Raw genomic sequence first — 17,086 nt, 5'->3', positions numbered from 1 at the left:
GATAAACATAAAAGCAGCATGTTTTCAAACACTGCTTTTCTGCCAACATTGCATTATGTCATGAAAGCTATGAACAGACTTTTATTAGTTTTCACATCAAGCAGATTAATCAGAGAACTGAGTATTCCAGACTGGCTGCAATCTGAGCCAGAAGCTGAGATAAGCACAGTATTTAAGGATTTTGCCAGCTGTTCTCCAGGTGCAGGACATAATCTTGCAACACAGAGGTCCCTTTTGCCATCTTCTTGTGATTGTAGCAATGCAGGCTGGCTATAACCTGAGGTTTACATTGTGTATTTTGTTGTTGTTTACATACTAAAACAGGATTAATGTTGCTGTTGGGATCCAGTAATAGTGAAAAAAAGGCTTTTAAAAAGCGTTGTTTTTGTCACTCCTTGGAAATGGTGCACTTTGCTTCAAAAAATGTATAGCTATGTGTTCATAACTGCTCAGTTATGAGAAAAATTCTGGGAACATTACACATTTGAAAATAGCACCAAGACAAACTCTGATATGAAGGACCCTGTAATACTTGTGTAGAAGTTTTGTTTAGGCTTTTTTTCCTAACAGTCCCTACCCCAAATCTGTGTAAGCCTCTCCAAAACAGATATGAAATTTTGAGAGTGCTGACTGCCTTTGTGTTTTCTATGCTTTAAATGAAAAATGTATAAACAATTACTGATTACGCTGATTATCTAATCAGTATTAATCCTTCTTATGACAGGAGTGTCTAGGAAACAACAACAGAGGTGTCTCTGTGAAGGAGCTGTGGTAGCACAGACTAATAAATAGCTCTCCTCTGATCACCATCCAGTTTGTAGGACTGCTTAGGGTGCCTGTATAGGGACAGTGCTGTCACACAATAAGTAGTGATACCTGACTAACGCACTGGTTTTATTGTTAGAGGTGTAGGTAAACTAAATGTAAAGATGAAGGAGGAAAGAGAACAGGCTACTGGGATGGTGATGTGCCAGTGAGGCTTGAGACTGAGGTAGGGAGGCTTTGGGAAAACGGAGGAGGAAAGGTGACAACAAACAACCTGTCAGCACAGAGATGGTGAGTCTCAACACCAGAGGTAGGATCAGTCCCTGGCATTTCTATTTAGGCCACTTCCAAAGCTGATATGGTGCCTGCATTTTGGGCTGCTCCCTGAAGCATGCTGCTTTCACCTGGGGCTGTGGGGAGGCAACTGCCACAGCACTGTTAGGTCTCCTGGGATCTTCCACGTGGGTCTGAGTTTCTGAGCAAGCATGAGCCCAGCTGATTACCTTCCCTCCTGGTGGGGTACTGCTTGCAAAAGCTGTTCTGGCTGATGCACCTAGAGCAACTTTCTTGATCAAAATGATTAAGCTTAGTGGAGGAAAATGTGGAGAAAAGCCATCATCTGCAGCACTGATAATGTTAGTAGAGATGTTATGCTTTGTCACTGATGGCATAGCATAATCAGTGCTGCTGGAGCAGTGGTTCTAACTTGGTTAGCAGAAGATTTCAGCAGGCAAATAAAAACAAGAAAGCAGCCTACAATGAGGTTAGCAGTATCTTTAGGGATCGTCCCAATCAGGCTTTATTGAAACACCTCAGCACAGTAATTCTTCTGTGAAATTCATAGGCAGATGATAATAAATAAGGTGCTACAGCTGATGATGAGAGTAAATTATATTTTACTTCATACCAGCTCGCCTATGAAGGGAAGAGTTGAATTCTTCTGAAAATAAGAGTATAAAGAGGAAAACGTCTTTCCCAAAATAGGAGACATTTTAGACGAGAGTTTTCCATGTCCCTCAGTTCAAATGCAACAAGCTTATTCTTCTCTCTTCCTGGGACTTAAATCAGCAAGTTCTGAAGGTGCTGAAACTGATTGTTTTCCATACTAATTTCTTGTAGCTGAAGACAGACTTGGAGAAGCGTTCAGTTACAGACAGCGAAACTTGGGGCAGCACTGAAGAGCTGAAGAAACCAGAGGAAGATTTTGACAGCAACATAGACAGCAGTGGCAAGTGGAAAGGCCTTCCCTCGGGGCTGTCTGAAGAGTCAGAGAAGGGGGGACAGAAAGCACCCCTCTCACAGACGGGATCCTGGAGGAGAGGCATGACTACACAAGTGGGAGCCACTCAGTCCAGGCACAAAGCAGGGACCAGTGCTCTCAAGACCCCAGGTAGGAGATTTTTGTGGTTCAGTTTCCTGCATTAAGAATTAAGCTTTATACTTTTACTTCACTTATAAGCAATAAAGATTTTTTAAAGGCTTGAAAATAGTTAATGGATGTTATAAGTGAGTGGCAGACATCAAAAACTGTGTTATTCTCACAACTGATTCTAAGCCAAGATTGTGTGCTACATTGCAGACTAATAAGTTATTAATGAAACATGTATAGATAAGCTGTGATTACATTTTGTTTTATTATCATATCAGTACACAACATCTACTAGGGAATTCTTTAAAAAAAATATTTGGACTCATTTCTGCCCTGTCATTATTCTCTAGAAAAAATAAACCTATACTGAACATATGTGTAGAAATCACAAGAGGTTAAAAATTGAGTTTAAAAGTTTTAACCTCTAAAGGTCAAACCAGGGGACTCAAATTTAGTGTTTCTGAACTAAACCTAAATTGTCACATTATATGTATTGTAGGTATCTTCTAGTCTATTTTTAAGAAATAAAAATTCTAAAACTATTCATTTTACAAAATTCCTTCTATTCTAGATGACTTCTTATCTTCTGAAAAGCTTCTAAGGAATAATAGCTGCTTTTGTAATCTACCTTTGCAGCAAAAAAATCCAAAGTTGGTGGAAGCCATCAATTAGTACCTTCTAATTTATCATTTTACTAAAGCACTATCAATCCTTTGTAGGACATTTTCTAGCACTTTTGACCTGTCCCGATGAAGCATTTAATGAGTGTGTATTAACTCTCAGTTGTACTAATAAGGAACTTCTCAGAATGAACTTATTGTGAGCCACTTTTGTTTCTTAGCAATTTGGAACTGCTATTAGTCAGCCTCTGATCTTGTATGGACACTCAGGATCATTGCAGCAGTCAGTGCTCATGTGGTTGCAGCAGTGACACCCTCATAATAGCAACTAAAAAAAGAGATCCTACCAAGGTAGCCACGTGCCAAGATAAATTTCCCAGGTCTTCTGTTTTGTGGAAAATCCAATTGAACTTGCTACTATGCAACACAGAATAGAGGCTCTTATTTCTTGAGTATGTACTAGTAGCCTGTGTGTTTGCAGTGCAAGTGCCTGATCAGTGTCCTGGTGTGTCTTTGTGTAGCATAAAATGTGCACTGCACAAATATGCAAGTGGATTTATTTCTGACTTGTAATTGTTGCTCCTTGTTAAAGTTTAGTTCATTAAGAAAAGTCAGGCCACCTACCTCCAAAAACTCTGTAATCACTTGAATTAAATATGAGTTGATGTTTTTGTTATGCCTAATATTTGTGGCTAATTAAGAGTGTACAGTAAATACTTAAAGATAAATCAGACAAGAACAGAAATGGCATTTTTGTCTGCCACTTCTTTTTTTTTTTTGAGATAAAAGAGTATCTTATTTAAACCTTTCTGAATGTCACAACAATTTTATGTAGGAATATATGGCATGTAGGCAGTTTGGGAGAGCCTCTCCTGAGGCTCTTGAAAAGACATTAAGGATAGGACAAAAACTATTAACTCATATAATTGATATCATTATAGAACAAGAAGATTTGTACCATGACAACATAATCTCTCTGATAATTTTTGTAGCTAACAAAAGAACAAATTTAGTGATAAGCTAAAAAAGTAATTGATGAAAACCAAAGAACTCAGTAAGTACCACTGATTTCTATATTCATAATTAATGTCATTCTTCAGGAAATGTTAATTACATGTCGTGTTTTACTTTCAAATAGTATTTCTTACATATAAAATACCATTAATAGAAGAAGAAAACCAAAACAGCAGAAAATCAGATTTTTTATGGTCTGTCCTGGAGTGTTTTGTACATCCACACTTTCTTGCCATGTATAAAATATGGAAATATTCAGGAGGGCTTCAGAGTTTAATACTTGAAAGCTTACTTAGAAGTATTATACCTGATCCTGGCTGCTTATTGGGAACTGAAAAAGTCCTAAATGGATCTGCTTTTTTAAGATGGTATTTCTGTTTACTTTTTCATTTTGAAATTGTAATCACATAGCATTAAAATTAGATTTGGAGATATTTCAGCTTCAAACACAAGTGACCTTTTCAAATATACTTTTACTTAGGAAAAACAGACGATGCAAAAGCTTCAGAAAAAGTGAAAACTCCTCTGAAAGGAGCCTCCATTCAGCGCTCTCCATCAGATGCAGGGAAGAGCAGTGGTGACGAAGGAAAGAAGCCTCCCTCTGGTATTGGGCGATCAACTGTTACTGGGTCCTTTGGGTTCAAGAAGTCTGGGATGGGATCTTCTACCATAATCACTGCAAGTGGAGCAACTATCACAAGTGGATCGGCAACTCTGGGGAAGATGCCCAAATCCTCAGCCATCGGTGGCAAGTCCAACGCGGGACGGAAGACAAGCTTAGATGGTTCTCAGAACCAGGACGATGGCGTTCTGCACGTGAACTCGAAGACAACGCTGCAGTATCGAAGCCTGCCTCGCCCATCTAAGTCCAGCGGCACTGGGATCCCAGGCAGAGGTGGGCACCGCTCCAGCACCAGCAGCATCGACTCCAATGTCAGCAGCAAGTCTGCGGGCGCCGCTGCCACCAAACTGCGAGAGCCAAGCAAGATTGGGTCCGGGCGGTCCAGTCCTGTCACCATCAATCAGACGGATAAGGAGAAGGAAAAAGTGGCCGTGTCTGATTCTGAGAGTGTCTCACTGTCAAGTTCCCCAAAATCCAGCCCAACTTCAGCAAGCGCCTCTGGCACACCGGGACTTAGGCAGCCAGGATCCAAATACCCAGATATTGCATCACCCACATTTCGAAGGTATGCGCTTTTCTATGAATTCCTCGTGTTGCTGTAGATAAAGGAGAGATTTTTGATGTGTCAAACAAGTATCTAGTGGGCAAAAAAGATTTTTGGAGTATATTTTCCCATAAGCAGAGAACCAAATACAGAAAGAGGCAAAAAGGGTAATACTCCTTCCCACAACGCAATTATTTGTTTAGGCCTAAAGACCTCTCCAGACATGACATGGCTATAGCTTGAGCTTTGGCCGTGGCTATTGCTTGAGATTTGACTAATTTAAGTACATTCCCATGATGATAGTTCGAAAGCTAAAATAAGTTCTTAATGACTGTTCAAGCACATGAGAAGTTCTTTCTCAATATTCTGATATATCCATAAATAGGACACCTTGTTAAGGCATGTTCTGTCACTTGAACAGGTGGTGTAGCCTGTTCAGAGAACTGATGAGCTCTGTAGGTTAATGAAGTATTTTCTTGTACATTGTCAGCAGCTCCAGCTGGAAGAGTTTCATTTTCCAAGCAGCTTTCTCATGTCTTTCTTCAAAAGCATTAATCAAAACTAAATTTCAGTTGGAAATGCCCTACTGTAACGTTTTGGGATGTGAAAATCAGCATGCACTTTTGGGTGAAGCAGTTCCATTGCTGGAAAAAAAAAAAAAAAAAAAAAAAAAAAAGCCAAGTCTGCCTTCTGGTGGCTAGTTACCGAAACAGCATCTCCAGCTGCTGAAGGAGCTGCAGCTTGGTTTTGTGGGCTTGGTAATAAGTAAAACAGATTCTTACATTATTAGCCATGCATTTTTCACATCACGATAAGCTTTGCATTTATTTCTCATTAATTTATGAGCTGCACTTTAACTAAAGCTTAATACATTTTCAGTAAGACATTGAATCATCACATGGCCTTTATTTCAACAGTTTTAGAGTATTGGGGGACTTTTTCATCGTCGCTGTGGACAATTTCTTCTGTATAATTACTGGGAGCAATTATGTGAAATACACCTCTGCCAGGACTGCCCTTGGAAACAAATGGGGCATGTTTAGCTCTGGTGCAGTTTATTCTGTCTGAAGGGACCACACGAGGAACTCTGCACAAGAGCAACAAAGGAAAATTTTACAGAAATACTCAGATGTTAGTTAAACTTTGAAGGATTTTGCAAGTGTTTGTTGCAATCATTTTAGCAGATTTGAGAAGCAAGAGGTTTAAAAGCCTAATGACTGTGGGAATGTTAAATTCCTGAATTCGGGTGAAAGTGTAATCTGTTCATGCAATAAGACAAAAATGTGCTTATTTTCCCTCTCTCTGGGAGGGTCTGCATGTGCAAAGAGCACATCTGAATAGGAGTAAATAATAGCTGTTGCTAATGAAACAAACCCTGATTATTATGATATGGTTAAGTGAATTTAATTTTGAGATGCCGTTGAACAACTAGGTAGGCATGGTTTTAGTAGCAGTAATTAAAATGTGTCGTTCGGCTCTTAGGATGTTACGCCATGAATGTTTAATGTGGCTATCAGTTTCTCTAAAGCTATTTGTTTTACATTTAGGTTGTTTGGTGCCAAGGCAAGTGGTAAAGCTGCCTCTGCACCCAGTACTGAAGGTGTGAAACCCACATCGGCAATGCCCAGCCCTAGTACCACCTTGGCACGGCAAGGCAGCCTGGAATCGCCGTCCTCGGGCACAGGCAGCATGGGCAGTGCAGGTGGGCAAAGTGGTAGCAGCAGCCCCCTCTTCAGTAAACCTTCGGACTTAAATGCAGATGTTGTAAGCTTAAGTCACTCCTTGGCTTCCAGTCCCGCCTCAGTGCACTCTTTCACATCAGGTGCTCTTGTGTGGGCTGCAAACCTGAGCAGCTCTTCAGCGGGCAGTAAGGACACACCAAGTTACCAGTCCATGACTAGCCTGCACACCAGTTCCGAGTCTATTGACCTTCCTCTTAGCCATCATGGCTCTCTCTCTGGACTGACAACAAGCACTCAGGAGGTTCAGAGCCTGCTCATGAGGACGGGAAGCGTCAGATCTACTCTTTCGGAAAGGTGAGCTTGCCTATAGATACAGTGACCACAAAACCAGTGAGAGGCAAAAGGACAGGAGCCAAAAAAATGAAGCCTGCATCCATTTTCCTAAAGGGACGCTGTTTAACTAGCAGCCTAGTCCTATATGTAGAAAAGGATCAAAGGAAGGAAAGAAAGCTCAAAGCTACTGCAGGCATTGGATGTGGAATCAACCACCTTTTGAGGTTTTACAAGTACTTTTTTCTATCTTGAGTTGTTTGGTTTTTTTTGTTATTGTTCCCTTGTTCTGGAGAAGAACCAGAGAAAAGGAAACATTGTCTAACTAAAGGCATATCTATCTGAAGGGCCACACAGTGAGTCCTGCATGCCAGTTCTGCCTTCCCTCCCAGCATTCAGAAGCTCCACAGCTGTCTCGCTGCCCCCAAGCTAACAAACCTGCACCACATGTGGGACCCCACCAGTTTTCTTCCCACAAGCACAGTGCAGGGGCAGAGCTGGAGGGTCCCTGCTTTCAGATGACCACACATTAAAGTATCCAGCCCTGACCAATTTTTCTTACCTGATAATCATTACACAGACATTAAAATACAGTTTCCCTTGCAGGAATGTTGTTTAGAAAACAGGAGTGTCATCTGGAACAGATGGACAAAAACAAGAAAGGGTTTTCCCCTGTTTGCTCTGTGAAAGACTTCTGCTTTACCACTTAAGTTATAACACAAAGTGGTGTAGCCACCCTGAGAGAAAATTTCTTTTTTATAATTTAACTTTTTTTTGTGGAACATTTACTGGAGTTTTGTAAAGGAGACAAAAGAAGTGTTGGTAGGCAGTCAGTAGTTTTCACATCCCGTGAAAATTTCCAAGATTTGATAATGAAATTCTTATCTCACATGAGGATTGAAAATTCAATGTTCTCAATATGTATGCAGCATCTGATTCAAAAAAGAAAATTATAGTGAGTCAGAAATATCTAAAACGTTTTAAGGGTAAAACTAGTTGTTTGGAAAATGCACAATTATTTAAAAGAAAGAAAAAAAAATTTGTGTACATTTGAAAAACAGACTGTTGAGAGCTTTTCTCCTTTGTATTAAACCAGAGATTATTCAATACCAAGACTTTCCAATGGAAAGATTTCACTTTCAGTGAAGCAGCATGGAAAAACAAACAACAAAAACAAAACAAAACAAAACAAAAACAAAAACAAAACAAAACTAGATAACTTTTGGTCAAATCTAGATGGAAACTCTCCACACATTTCATTCTCTTATTTTGCCTTCATAAGTATTACTGTATCAGCTCAAATCACACCTCTAACTAACATCGTTACAGTACTATATATGTATATACCAATGTAATCTTGCAGTTAATAGTACACTGATACATGAGTGATTTCGTGACTTGCACTGTGCCTTTAATTTTTCTACTAGCAATTTGCTTTGTATGCCATCAACCAAATATTTCTCAGAACATTAATTATCAATATTTAGATCAGAAAACCTTCCACTGATTTTTATGACTGTGTATATGGATGGTGAGGTTAATAAGAGGATGTGGAAGAGTGGTGAATTTATGCTAAAGATCATATTTATGCAGGGGATGTTAAACATCACATTTGAAATGTTAATGGTTTGGCATAAGTTCCTGAGCAACCTCTGCTTCTAATCCTGTATGTATTTGTTCAGTGACTTAATTTCAGTGGTTCCAAACACTTTGCCTTTGGCAATATTTTAAGATTCAGATTTGTCCATATGGGGAAATCATGGTTATGTCGAGAGAGAAACATTTATCATAATGATCTGGCCTCAAACTTAGCAAATGCACCTTGAGAAAAGGGTGTCCATTCTGGAATTATAGCCCCCATAGGGTTTTTGCAGTTTTATTTTTCTAAAAGATATTTTACAAGTGATGTGTGATTTCTGAGGTGTTTTAGAAAGCAAAACCTCCATGCTGGAAAGTATTTTCTCAAAACAAAAGCATTATTTTGCAATGCTAGTGGCAGATATATTTGGCAAAGTATTGTATGGTTTTTCCTTTGTAAGCCATTGTGGGGGAACCCAGGTTATATCCTAGAGTCATAGAGTGATCCTTTGGTCACTCTAGAGCTTGCACAAGACTGAATGAGCAGTCTGCACAGTGAGATATACTAACATAACATAGGGACAAGATCAGGAAGACCAAAGTAAAAGGTGACAGATCTAGCAAGCCACATACATTCTCTGCACAGAAAGTATAGGGAAAGGTGGAAGAGAAAAGAGAACTAATAAAAAATATACAAACAAATTTATTTTTTGCTTTCTTGAATTACTGATCATAGTTTGATAGCTAAGCATCACTAATGGCATGCATGCTAAAAGTGAATGAAAAGGTTAAATATTACTGAGGGACATCTCCAGTTCAGTAGTCTGATGAACTTTTCAGTTCCCTGCTTCAGACAGAGTCTGAATTGGCCCTGCAGTTTCTAGGAATGAAGAAGAGGTTTTAAAGGGCATGTACTGAGTAAGGGGAATGATGAGGAAGGGTGGGATGGAGGCAAGGCCTCTTTGACTTTATGTCCTTGGAAAGAGGATGTTAAAACAGATAGCATGGGCTCTGTCATTACCATCCTTTTAAATAATTCTGGGCTTTGTGATTAAAGGATAGGAATTGGTAACTACAGTAAGAAATCTGAAACTTAGTAAATTTTCATGTGTTGTTTCAAATGACATTCTCATAAACAAATAAGGGAATAAAGTGATGTGCTTGGCCAGGTTGAAAAAGAGTTATCTGAATAGTGAGCAATTGTTTGTTAGATTGAAGGGATATAACAAAGCACAATATATTTTCACAAATACAAAATAGAGGATGATGAAAGGATGTCTAAGGAGTTGTAATGCCATTTCTGGAGGATAAAGCATTGTCCCAGTGATCTATAATCTGATGTATCATGGAATCATATAATCATAGAATGGCATGGGTTGGAAGGGACCTTTAATATAGATCATCTAGTTCCAATCCCCTTGTAAGACTTATAAAGTAGTTATCCCTTACTACTTTTTTGAAAGAACACAGAAAGTTAGATGAAAATCTCAAGGCATGGGTATCTTGCTAAGGGTAGTAGCCCTTGGCTACCTTCAAGAAAATAGCCACTAGCCATAGAAGCAGTAAGTCTACAAGGTCTCCGCCACATGTGCTCACGCACACCTGGCAGGTCTCAGACCTTCTGGGGGCACTGCCCACAGCCCTTCAGGATACTCACCAGGTAATGGCATGGCATAAACATAGGCCTCCTGACAACTGCTGAATTGTACAGCATCAGAGTCTCTTCCAGCCAATTTTTATGTCATTCCACAAAGATTTTTGTACTTTAATAAACAGAAAATATATTCAGTAAATACTGAAAAAAAAAGATTCTTTTCCAGCAAAATTTGCATCTCCCTCAGGGCCTTTTCCAGTTTTGCACTAGCAGCTTTTATTTAGATAAGTCTACTTCTTTTGTTATTGCAGTGTAACTCACAGTCTGGAAGGGCACTTGCATTTCAGCTTACATCAATTTAGAGTGTTTAAAATAAACTGAATAGTTCTGTGTACTCTAAAATAAAATTCTCAACTGGAGTTAATTGGTGAAATAACACTGGTTTAATTGATAAAATTTTCGATGGGTAGTCGTCATCACTAGTAATTAGTTTAATACTTAATTGCTGTTGAATATTACAGATTTGCCTTTTTTTCCTGGTTGGTCTTAGTGACAGCAACAGATGCACAAAAAGTGCAGAAATAAAGGAATTTACAGTGCAGTTTTACATCAGCAAAAATGGCTGCATTTCAAGATTAGCAGAATTGGAAGTATTTTCTAATTACATGATTGATTTGTTTTGGTTTACTTCATTAGAACATGGTTCAGTTCTGAGAACCATGAATGTGCATTGATACTCATTTAAGCACTTGAAGATTTCAATTGTTATGACTTACCAGCTGAGTTGATGGTTTTGTGATTTTAAAGGTGTGAAACAGTGCATCATGTATCAGATTTTCTGGTGTGCTCAGCCAGTCATGTAAACTCATTTGTAAGTCCCATATCAGCTTGGCTATCCTAGATTGCCCTCAGCGTTCCTTGGCTTGCAATAATTTATTTTATTCCATAGCAGCTCTGCAACAGTTAAATACAGCCCAAAGATATTTCATTATGGCCATTGTCTGCCTTTCCCAAATTGAAGTCAACACCAAGGAGAAGGAACCAAAAACTGTAAGACTCCCTGGGGATTCTCCCAAGAGAACTTGCAGATGGCTGCAGCAGTGCAAAATAAATGAAGGGAATGGATAGATGGTGGGATCGATAATTTCAGCCTACAGGTACAGGTATATTTCTGCAAGAGTAATTTTGGCAATTGACATGGCAAAGAAAGACATCAGGAAGGGTGGCAAATTCTCAGCCTCATTTAATAGTGGTGTGTGGCTCCTATTTCTTTTGAGCCAGAAACAGATTTCTATGAATGCAATGCTTCTTTTGGGAAAGGAAGGACTTTTTGTTCATATCTTTAAAGGAATTTAGGGCACTCGGTTGAGACTGGAGTTGTCTTCAAAGGGGATCTCTGGATATTGCAGTTCAGCTCCATTTACAAGAAGTTTAGTTTCTGTACCAGTAACATACCCAGCTTTTTGGGGAGACAGTGTTTTCAGATACTAAAAACATATGTCCACTTATGGGTTTGAAAAAATAATTACATAGTACCCTGGTTAATATTTTCATGTAAGTAACTAAAATCTAGGATCGCCTTTGTAAATTTTAGTATCTTAAAAAGGAAAATGAATGTTTTATACATTCACTCTTATGCAATTGCAGTAATTCCATACTTTTGTTTAGGAATATTCACCTCAATTTCATTTGGGCATGTGAATTCGAAAGTTTTTCAGCAGAACGCTATGGTACTCTTACCTATGTACATGGCTTGTTTAAATACACATCTTTGGATTGATTTAAAGGAGGAATGACTGACTCCCTTGTCTTTAGATAATGTGATATAGATTATTGTTAAATATATAGGACTTCAAGCTAAAGAAATATTAGAAAATATAATCTTTTTTAACGTATTTGAAATCTTTGTGGGAGCTGTTCATCTTATGATCATGTTTATTTGTTTTGAGATTTAGAGATGCATAAAGATACATGAAGGAATATCAAGGTCTCATTCCTGTTTGTAGAGAACTAAAAAATACAGGAATCATACATTCATAATGATGTTCTCTTTCTACCAGTTATTATTCATTCCTGTTAGTTACTTCAGGAGCAAAATGCTGAAAATTAAGTCTTCTCTCTGTCAGAGCTATTGTCACCTGGACCACTAGGCCAGTACTGACATCCTGCTAAGTTCCTTCAATTTGCTGACTCCCCATGCAAGTGAGGCCCTGATTAACTATGAAAATTGTTTGTAAGTGTTCCTTAAGCTGAAGGTGGTTTACTGCCATCAGACTGACCATAATGGTAACTCCAACAGTATTTTACTGCCTTTACCTACCTTGATAAAGGTAGTGACATGAAAGTACCCAGCATCCCTGATGCAACAGGAACTGACCTTTAGTAACAGAGTGAGAGTCTTCTTAGATAGGAAGTATGGTCCTAAGTTAGCATTGCTCTCAGAGGTGTGATTGTGATATATAATACAGAAGCCTTCTTAAAGCCATTTCGTAATTTAATCCATACGATGAGACTACATTATGCTCTTAAGGGAAAAAGCATTGCCACATTTAATTGGTGATAGCAAGTTCAAGTTCAGCCCACACTAGTCAGGGACTGATCTTCTAAGTCTTTTTGAGGAAATGCTCAAACTGCACTCTGTTTGAAGGAAGGATAGTGAGTGCCCTTGCAGACAGCTGTGTAATGGTGATGGAGATTGAATTAGGAAAATGCCAGCCATAGATCTCTGATAACCAGCCACCCTGTGATTTTTATGCATGAATATGGAATAGCATTGTCGCAGTGCCACTCTTCATTGTCCACAACATGACTTAGCTATGCGAGCCCCATAGCAACAGAAAGCCAAAGGTCTGTATGTTTGGCACGTATTTCTTCAAGCTGAGCTGTCATTTGGCTTCTGGCAAGGCCATGCTGTCTCCTAGCAGGTGCCACAACCTTCATTTCTTTTGAAAAACTGTTGGTGCATCGTAGGAAACTGTGAAAAATAAAGATTCATACTGTGACCATATGATTCTTGCACAGATTGTGGGGTGAAGCTGTAAGAAGGATAGAAGTGATAGGGAAGGACTTCTTTATGACTTGGGCAGTCTCCAAATTACTATTGACCCAGCTCAGAGCTTGTCTATTTGGAAAATAAATGGTGACAGTACATGTTCTATTGTCCCCTCCCACGAGTCAGGGATTTATTGTGAAAGAGACATTAAAAACGTTAACTGACCTTCTGTTTTGCACCCGTATCTGGACCTTTAAATCTGTAATTCTGAACAGTCATATTTCTATATGTCCTTAGGGATTTTTTTTGTTTTAACAGCATGCACCTTGACAGAAATACACTACCCAAAAAGGGATTAAGGTATATATATTTTGAGCATGACTGTTACTTCTCTGTTTTACTGTAATTTTTCCTACACTGTCTTTCCCTTTCTTTTTCCTCTTGTCCATCTTGTTCCCAACAGAGTTCTTTGTATTTAGATTCAAATCAAAACTCATAGATTTTAACAACGGATTTTGTCTTTCCAAGTCTGCCTCGTGCATAAATATCCTTTCTGGATATATCTTGGAAATTGAATAAAATTAAGAAGATTCCTTTTGAGATGATTCTTAAGGGATATTCAATCCTGGAGAAAGAGCAAAGTACCTTTGCAATTCAGTGGGACTAGTTGTTGAAAACATTGAGAAAAACAAAATTTAAGAGGTGGATCTGAACTTGAACTCTAAATGCAAACACTCATGCAATCTGAGTTGGAGGGTAAATCCAGAAAACACTAATTCTTTTCTCCAAGATTTGTAAGTATAAAATGATCCCTGCTCCAACTACTATTCTTGGTATGTACATGGCAATATTGAGTCCCATTCTGCTACTAATTCCCCACTAATTAGAGCCGTCTTCAACACAGAAAACAGAAGTCATCTGCTTTCTTCTCTGCTCCATGTTTAAAAGAGGGAATCAGTAGTAATTTATCAGGCATGGCACTTTATGGCCCTAGTCCAGCTAGTAGACTTGGCAAGCAAAGGTGTATATATACATACACACACAGAGACACTCTACAGCCTTCCAGTTGTTGAAACTATATGACTGAAATCTCATGAGTTCTTTATAAATAACAGTATTTTATTATTAAAGATTGTGCTAAAGTGTTGTCAGTAGTTAGCACCTTCTGCTCTTCTGCACTACCCTCTCCTTAAAAGTATTTAATCAAATTTCCCATTATCCCAAAACAATCATTTTGGATTGAGAGAGAATGGAAAAGGTGGAGCATATGAAAAAGGCATAAAGGGGACCCTGAAAGGGTACAATGGAATGATGAGGTTTGTGGCTGACAGATTGTAATGGTGGCTGAAAGCTGAAAGTGAAATGGAGAAACAACTTATAGGCATGCAAGCCTGATCAGTTATCCTAGAAGAACTGTCAGATTGATTCAATGTGCAGAGATCCCAGACCAAAACCCAGATCCTGAATTCTCATTTTACCATCTTTCTGATCTGATAACCATTGGGTAACTCTTCTATACCACATTTAGAAGCAAAGATCATAGCCATTTTTTGAAAGAAGAAAGGAGGTAAATATTTAATCAGAACAAGATGTTCTAATGCCTTAAAATATTGCACAAAACCCCAAGCACAACATGGGAACTTGCATGTTCATTCAATCTGCTTTCTAAGCAGAAATACTCCTGCCTCACAGGCCTGAGGCCAGAATATCAAAAGCCCTTTCAGCTCTGCTGTTTGGGGAATGCTGATGGCTCATGACAGTGGTGAAGAACATGCTCATTTTTAAGCAGGCGACTGTGCTGAGTGAAGCAAACTATTGCAGACAATGCTGAAATCAATCTCTTGGTTAAGATCCGCTCTGCCTGCACATTTTACTTTTTAACCACTGCTGGAATTGCCTTTCTTCCAGTTCAGCTATAAAAGAGTGAAGCAATGAGTTACCATTACTGCTTCTTAGCCCATGTGGCAGTTGCGCATGTTTTATTGGATTGCTGTGGGAAGCAGTAGATGAATTGTTTGATTTCCAGACTTCTTTCTGAATAGTTTTTTCTGCTAATTGCCATTTTTTCCTGTCCCTTTCCCTCCCTGCAGTTTGGGGCAGGACACAGTGCCAAGTAGCATTCAGAGCAGCAGACCATGACTGTGAACATTAGTGGTTGTCATTACCAATGCAATCTGCCTTTTCAGAACTGTTGATCTGTTTCATTCCTTTCATCTAATCAATTTCCCATGAGATATGGCAGGTGTCATTTTGTAAGCAGCTACTCACCTTTCTTGGCTTCTAGTTTGTCCATTGCCCATTCTAGACATGCAAGCTTTTGCATCAACCTATACACTACATTTAACTTTGAAGTTCTTTCCTGTCAGCTGTTTTCTGTGGTTTATCGTTGTATTTCTTAAAATGAAGGGAATGCTATTTTGGGGAGGGGGGTAAAAAAGAAGGGATTCTAAGCCTGGTGTTTTTTGTGTTGTAAGACAGTAAACATTACATTGGTAAAATTCCTGATGGTGATCATTTGACTAACTAGACTTGATGCATTCTAAGGGTTTGGTTTTCTGTAACTGGAAAAGGCTTTTTATGACACATTCATTTCTTTCTAAACCACCACCTTGTCATTGTTTTGAGCTTGTCAGCTGTGGTTTTTCAGATATACTCCATCATCCCGGCAAACAAGTCAGGAAGAAGGCAAGGAGTGGCTACGCTCCCATTCCACTGGAGGCCTACAGGACACTGGCAGTCAGTCCCCACTTGTTTCTCCTTCAGCTATGTCTACATCTGCGACTGGAAAATATCACTTTTCCAACCTGGGTAAATGCTATTTCCCTTCACTGTTTCTCCCATTTCAGAATAATGTTGTAATATCCAATTGTTCATACTTATTTTATTAAATTCAGTAATGTATTTAGATTGCTCTATCACCACATTTTGGTATTTCATTAATAAAGTGAAACAACATTTTTCATGGAGTAGATGAGGATACTTCTTATTTTGTTTACAAGAAAAAAGCAAAAATTTTCTGTGATTTGCCCAAGGAGAGAAAAATCGAAGGCAGAGCTGGAAATTTGCCTTTAGCTCAGAGCTGCTTGTCTTTTAGCCTATCTGAGGCATTAGGATTCTTTCTAGTTGAGTTCAGTGGATTTTGTCCCAGATGCTAAACATTGTTTTTCTTCCCGTAAACGGGCTTGTTTTGAGGCAGGTCTTTCTAGGCATTCCAGCGCATGTGTGGACCTACATACAGCTGATTTGGACCCAATCAGTGTTCTATCCTTAATCCTTATAATATTACAGGATGTGAATCACACTTTAGGTTTATTTGATTACAAGTTAAGAGTTAGATTTAATTATTCTAGATATTTCTTCAAGTTAATATAACTCAAATCTAGTTTAGTTAATAAATTTATTTATTCTTTAATGATTGATATAAAACCCTTTATTTTTACAGCACTAGACACAAACCTAGGTTCACAATGAGCTGCTGTATTTTAGATCCTTACTGTGGAATTTGCTGCAGCCGGTGAAGTATTCATACTTCCGTCACTCTGTCACAGCTTATGGCATTTGTAGGTTATAGTCACTCAAAAGCAATTTGATCGCCCTTAAAAATATTGGTCTTTATTACATATAGGGAAAAGAAGTTGAATAAACCCAATTTTGAAAATGAAATTGGATGCTGCCTAAGTAAACCACTACTTTGGATTTTTTCCATATACTTGCAGTAGTTTAAGACACATTGCTCTTTAAGCAGTGATTTTCTCACTCTATCAGTTTTCTTCTTACTATTATCTTTCTTTTCTTTCGTAGTTCATAGTTCTTGCACTCACATCAGAGATTAATAGGATCTGCTTAATTTATTTTGTTGATGTCCTTCTCTGTTTACTATTATCATAGCTCCACTGAATAACTGGTTTCTAACTAGTTTTCATAGGAAAATTTCAGGCACATCTTGAATGATCTAAAGCAATAGTTTGATTGGATT

General features: G+C 38.6%; 1 protein-coding gene across 2 annotated transcripts in view; it reads left to right on the top strand.

Moving 5' to 3' along the window:
* NAV3 (neuron navigator 3) overlaps window positions 1-17,086 on the top strand; it is a gene marked incomplete at both ends in the record, with an annotated part of 252,259 nt that overhangs the window by 194,320 nt on the left and 40,853 nt on the right. For both annotated transcript variants that reach the window (XM_079541743.1, XM_079541742.1), the window contains 5 exons: window positions 1,885-2,155; window positions 4,250-4,955; window positions 6,482-6,970; window positions 13,429-13,470; window positions 15,758-15,918. In XM_079541743.1, coding sequence (XP_079397869.1) covers window positions 1,885-2,155; window positions 4,250-4,955; window positions 6,482-6,970; window positions 13,429-13,470; window positions 15,758-15,918 — 1,669 coding nt within the window. The remainder of the gene's footprint in view (window positions 1-1,884; window positions 2,156-4,249; window positions 4,956-6,481; window positions 6,971-13,428; window positions 13,471-15,757; window positions 15,919-17,086) is intronic.

This window comes from Tetrao urogallus (assembly GCF_951394365.1).
Source record: "Tetrao urogallus genome assembly, chromosome: 1".
In the NCBI taxonomy this organism is placed as follows: Eukaryota; Metazoa; Chordata; class Aves; order Galliformes; family Phasianidae; genus Tetrao; species Tetrao urogallus.
The sequence above is the reverse complement of the archived record's forward strand: the minus strand, read 5'-3'. Positions and strand labels throughout refer to the sequence as shown.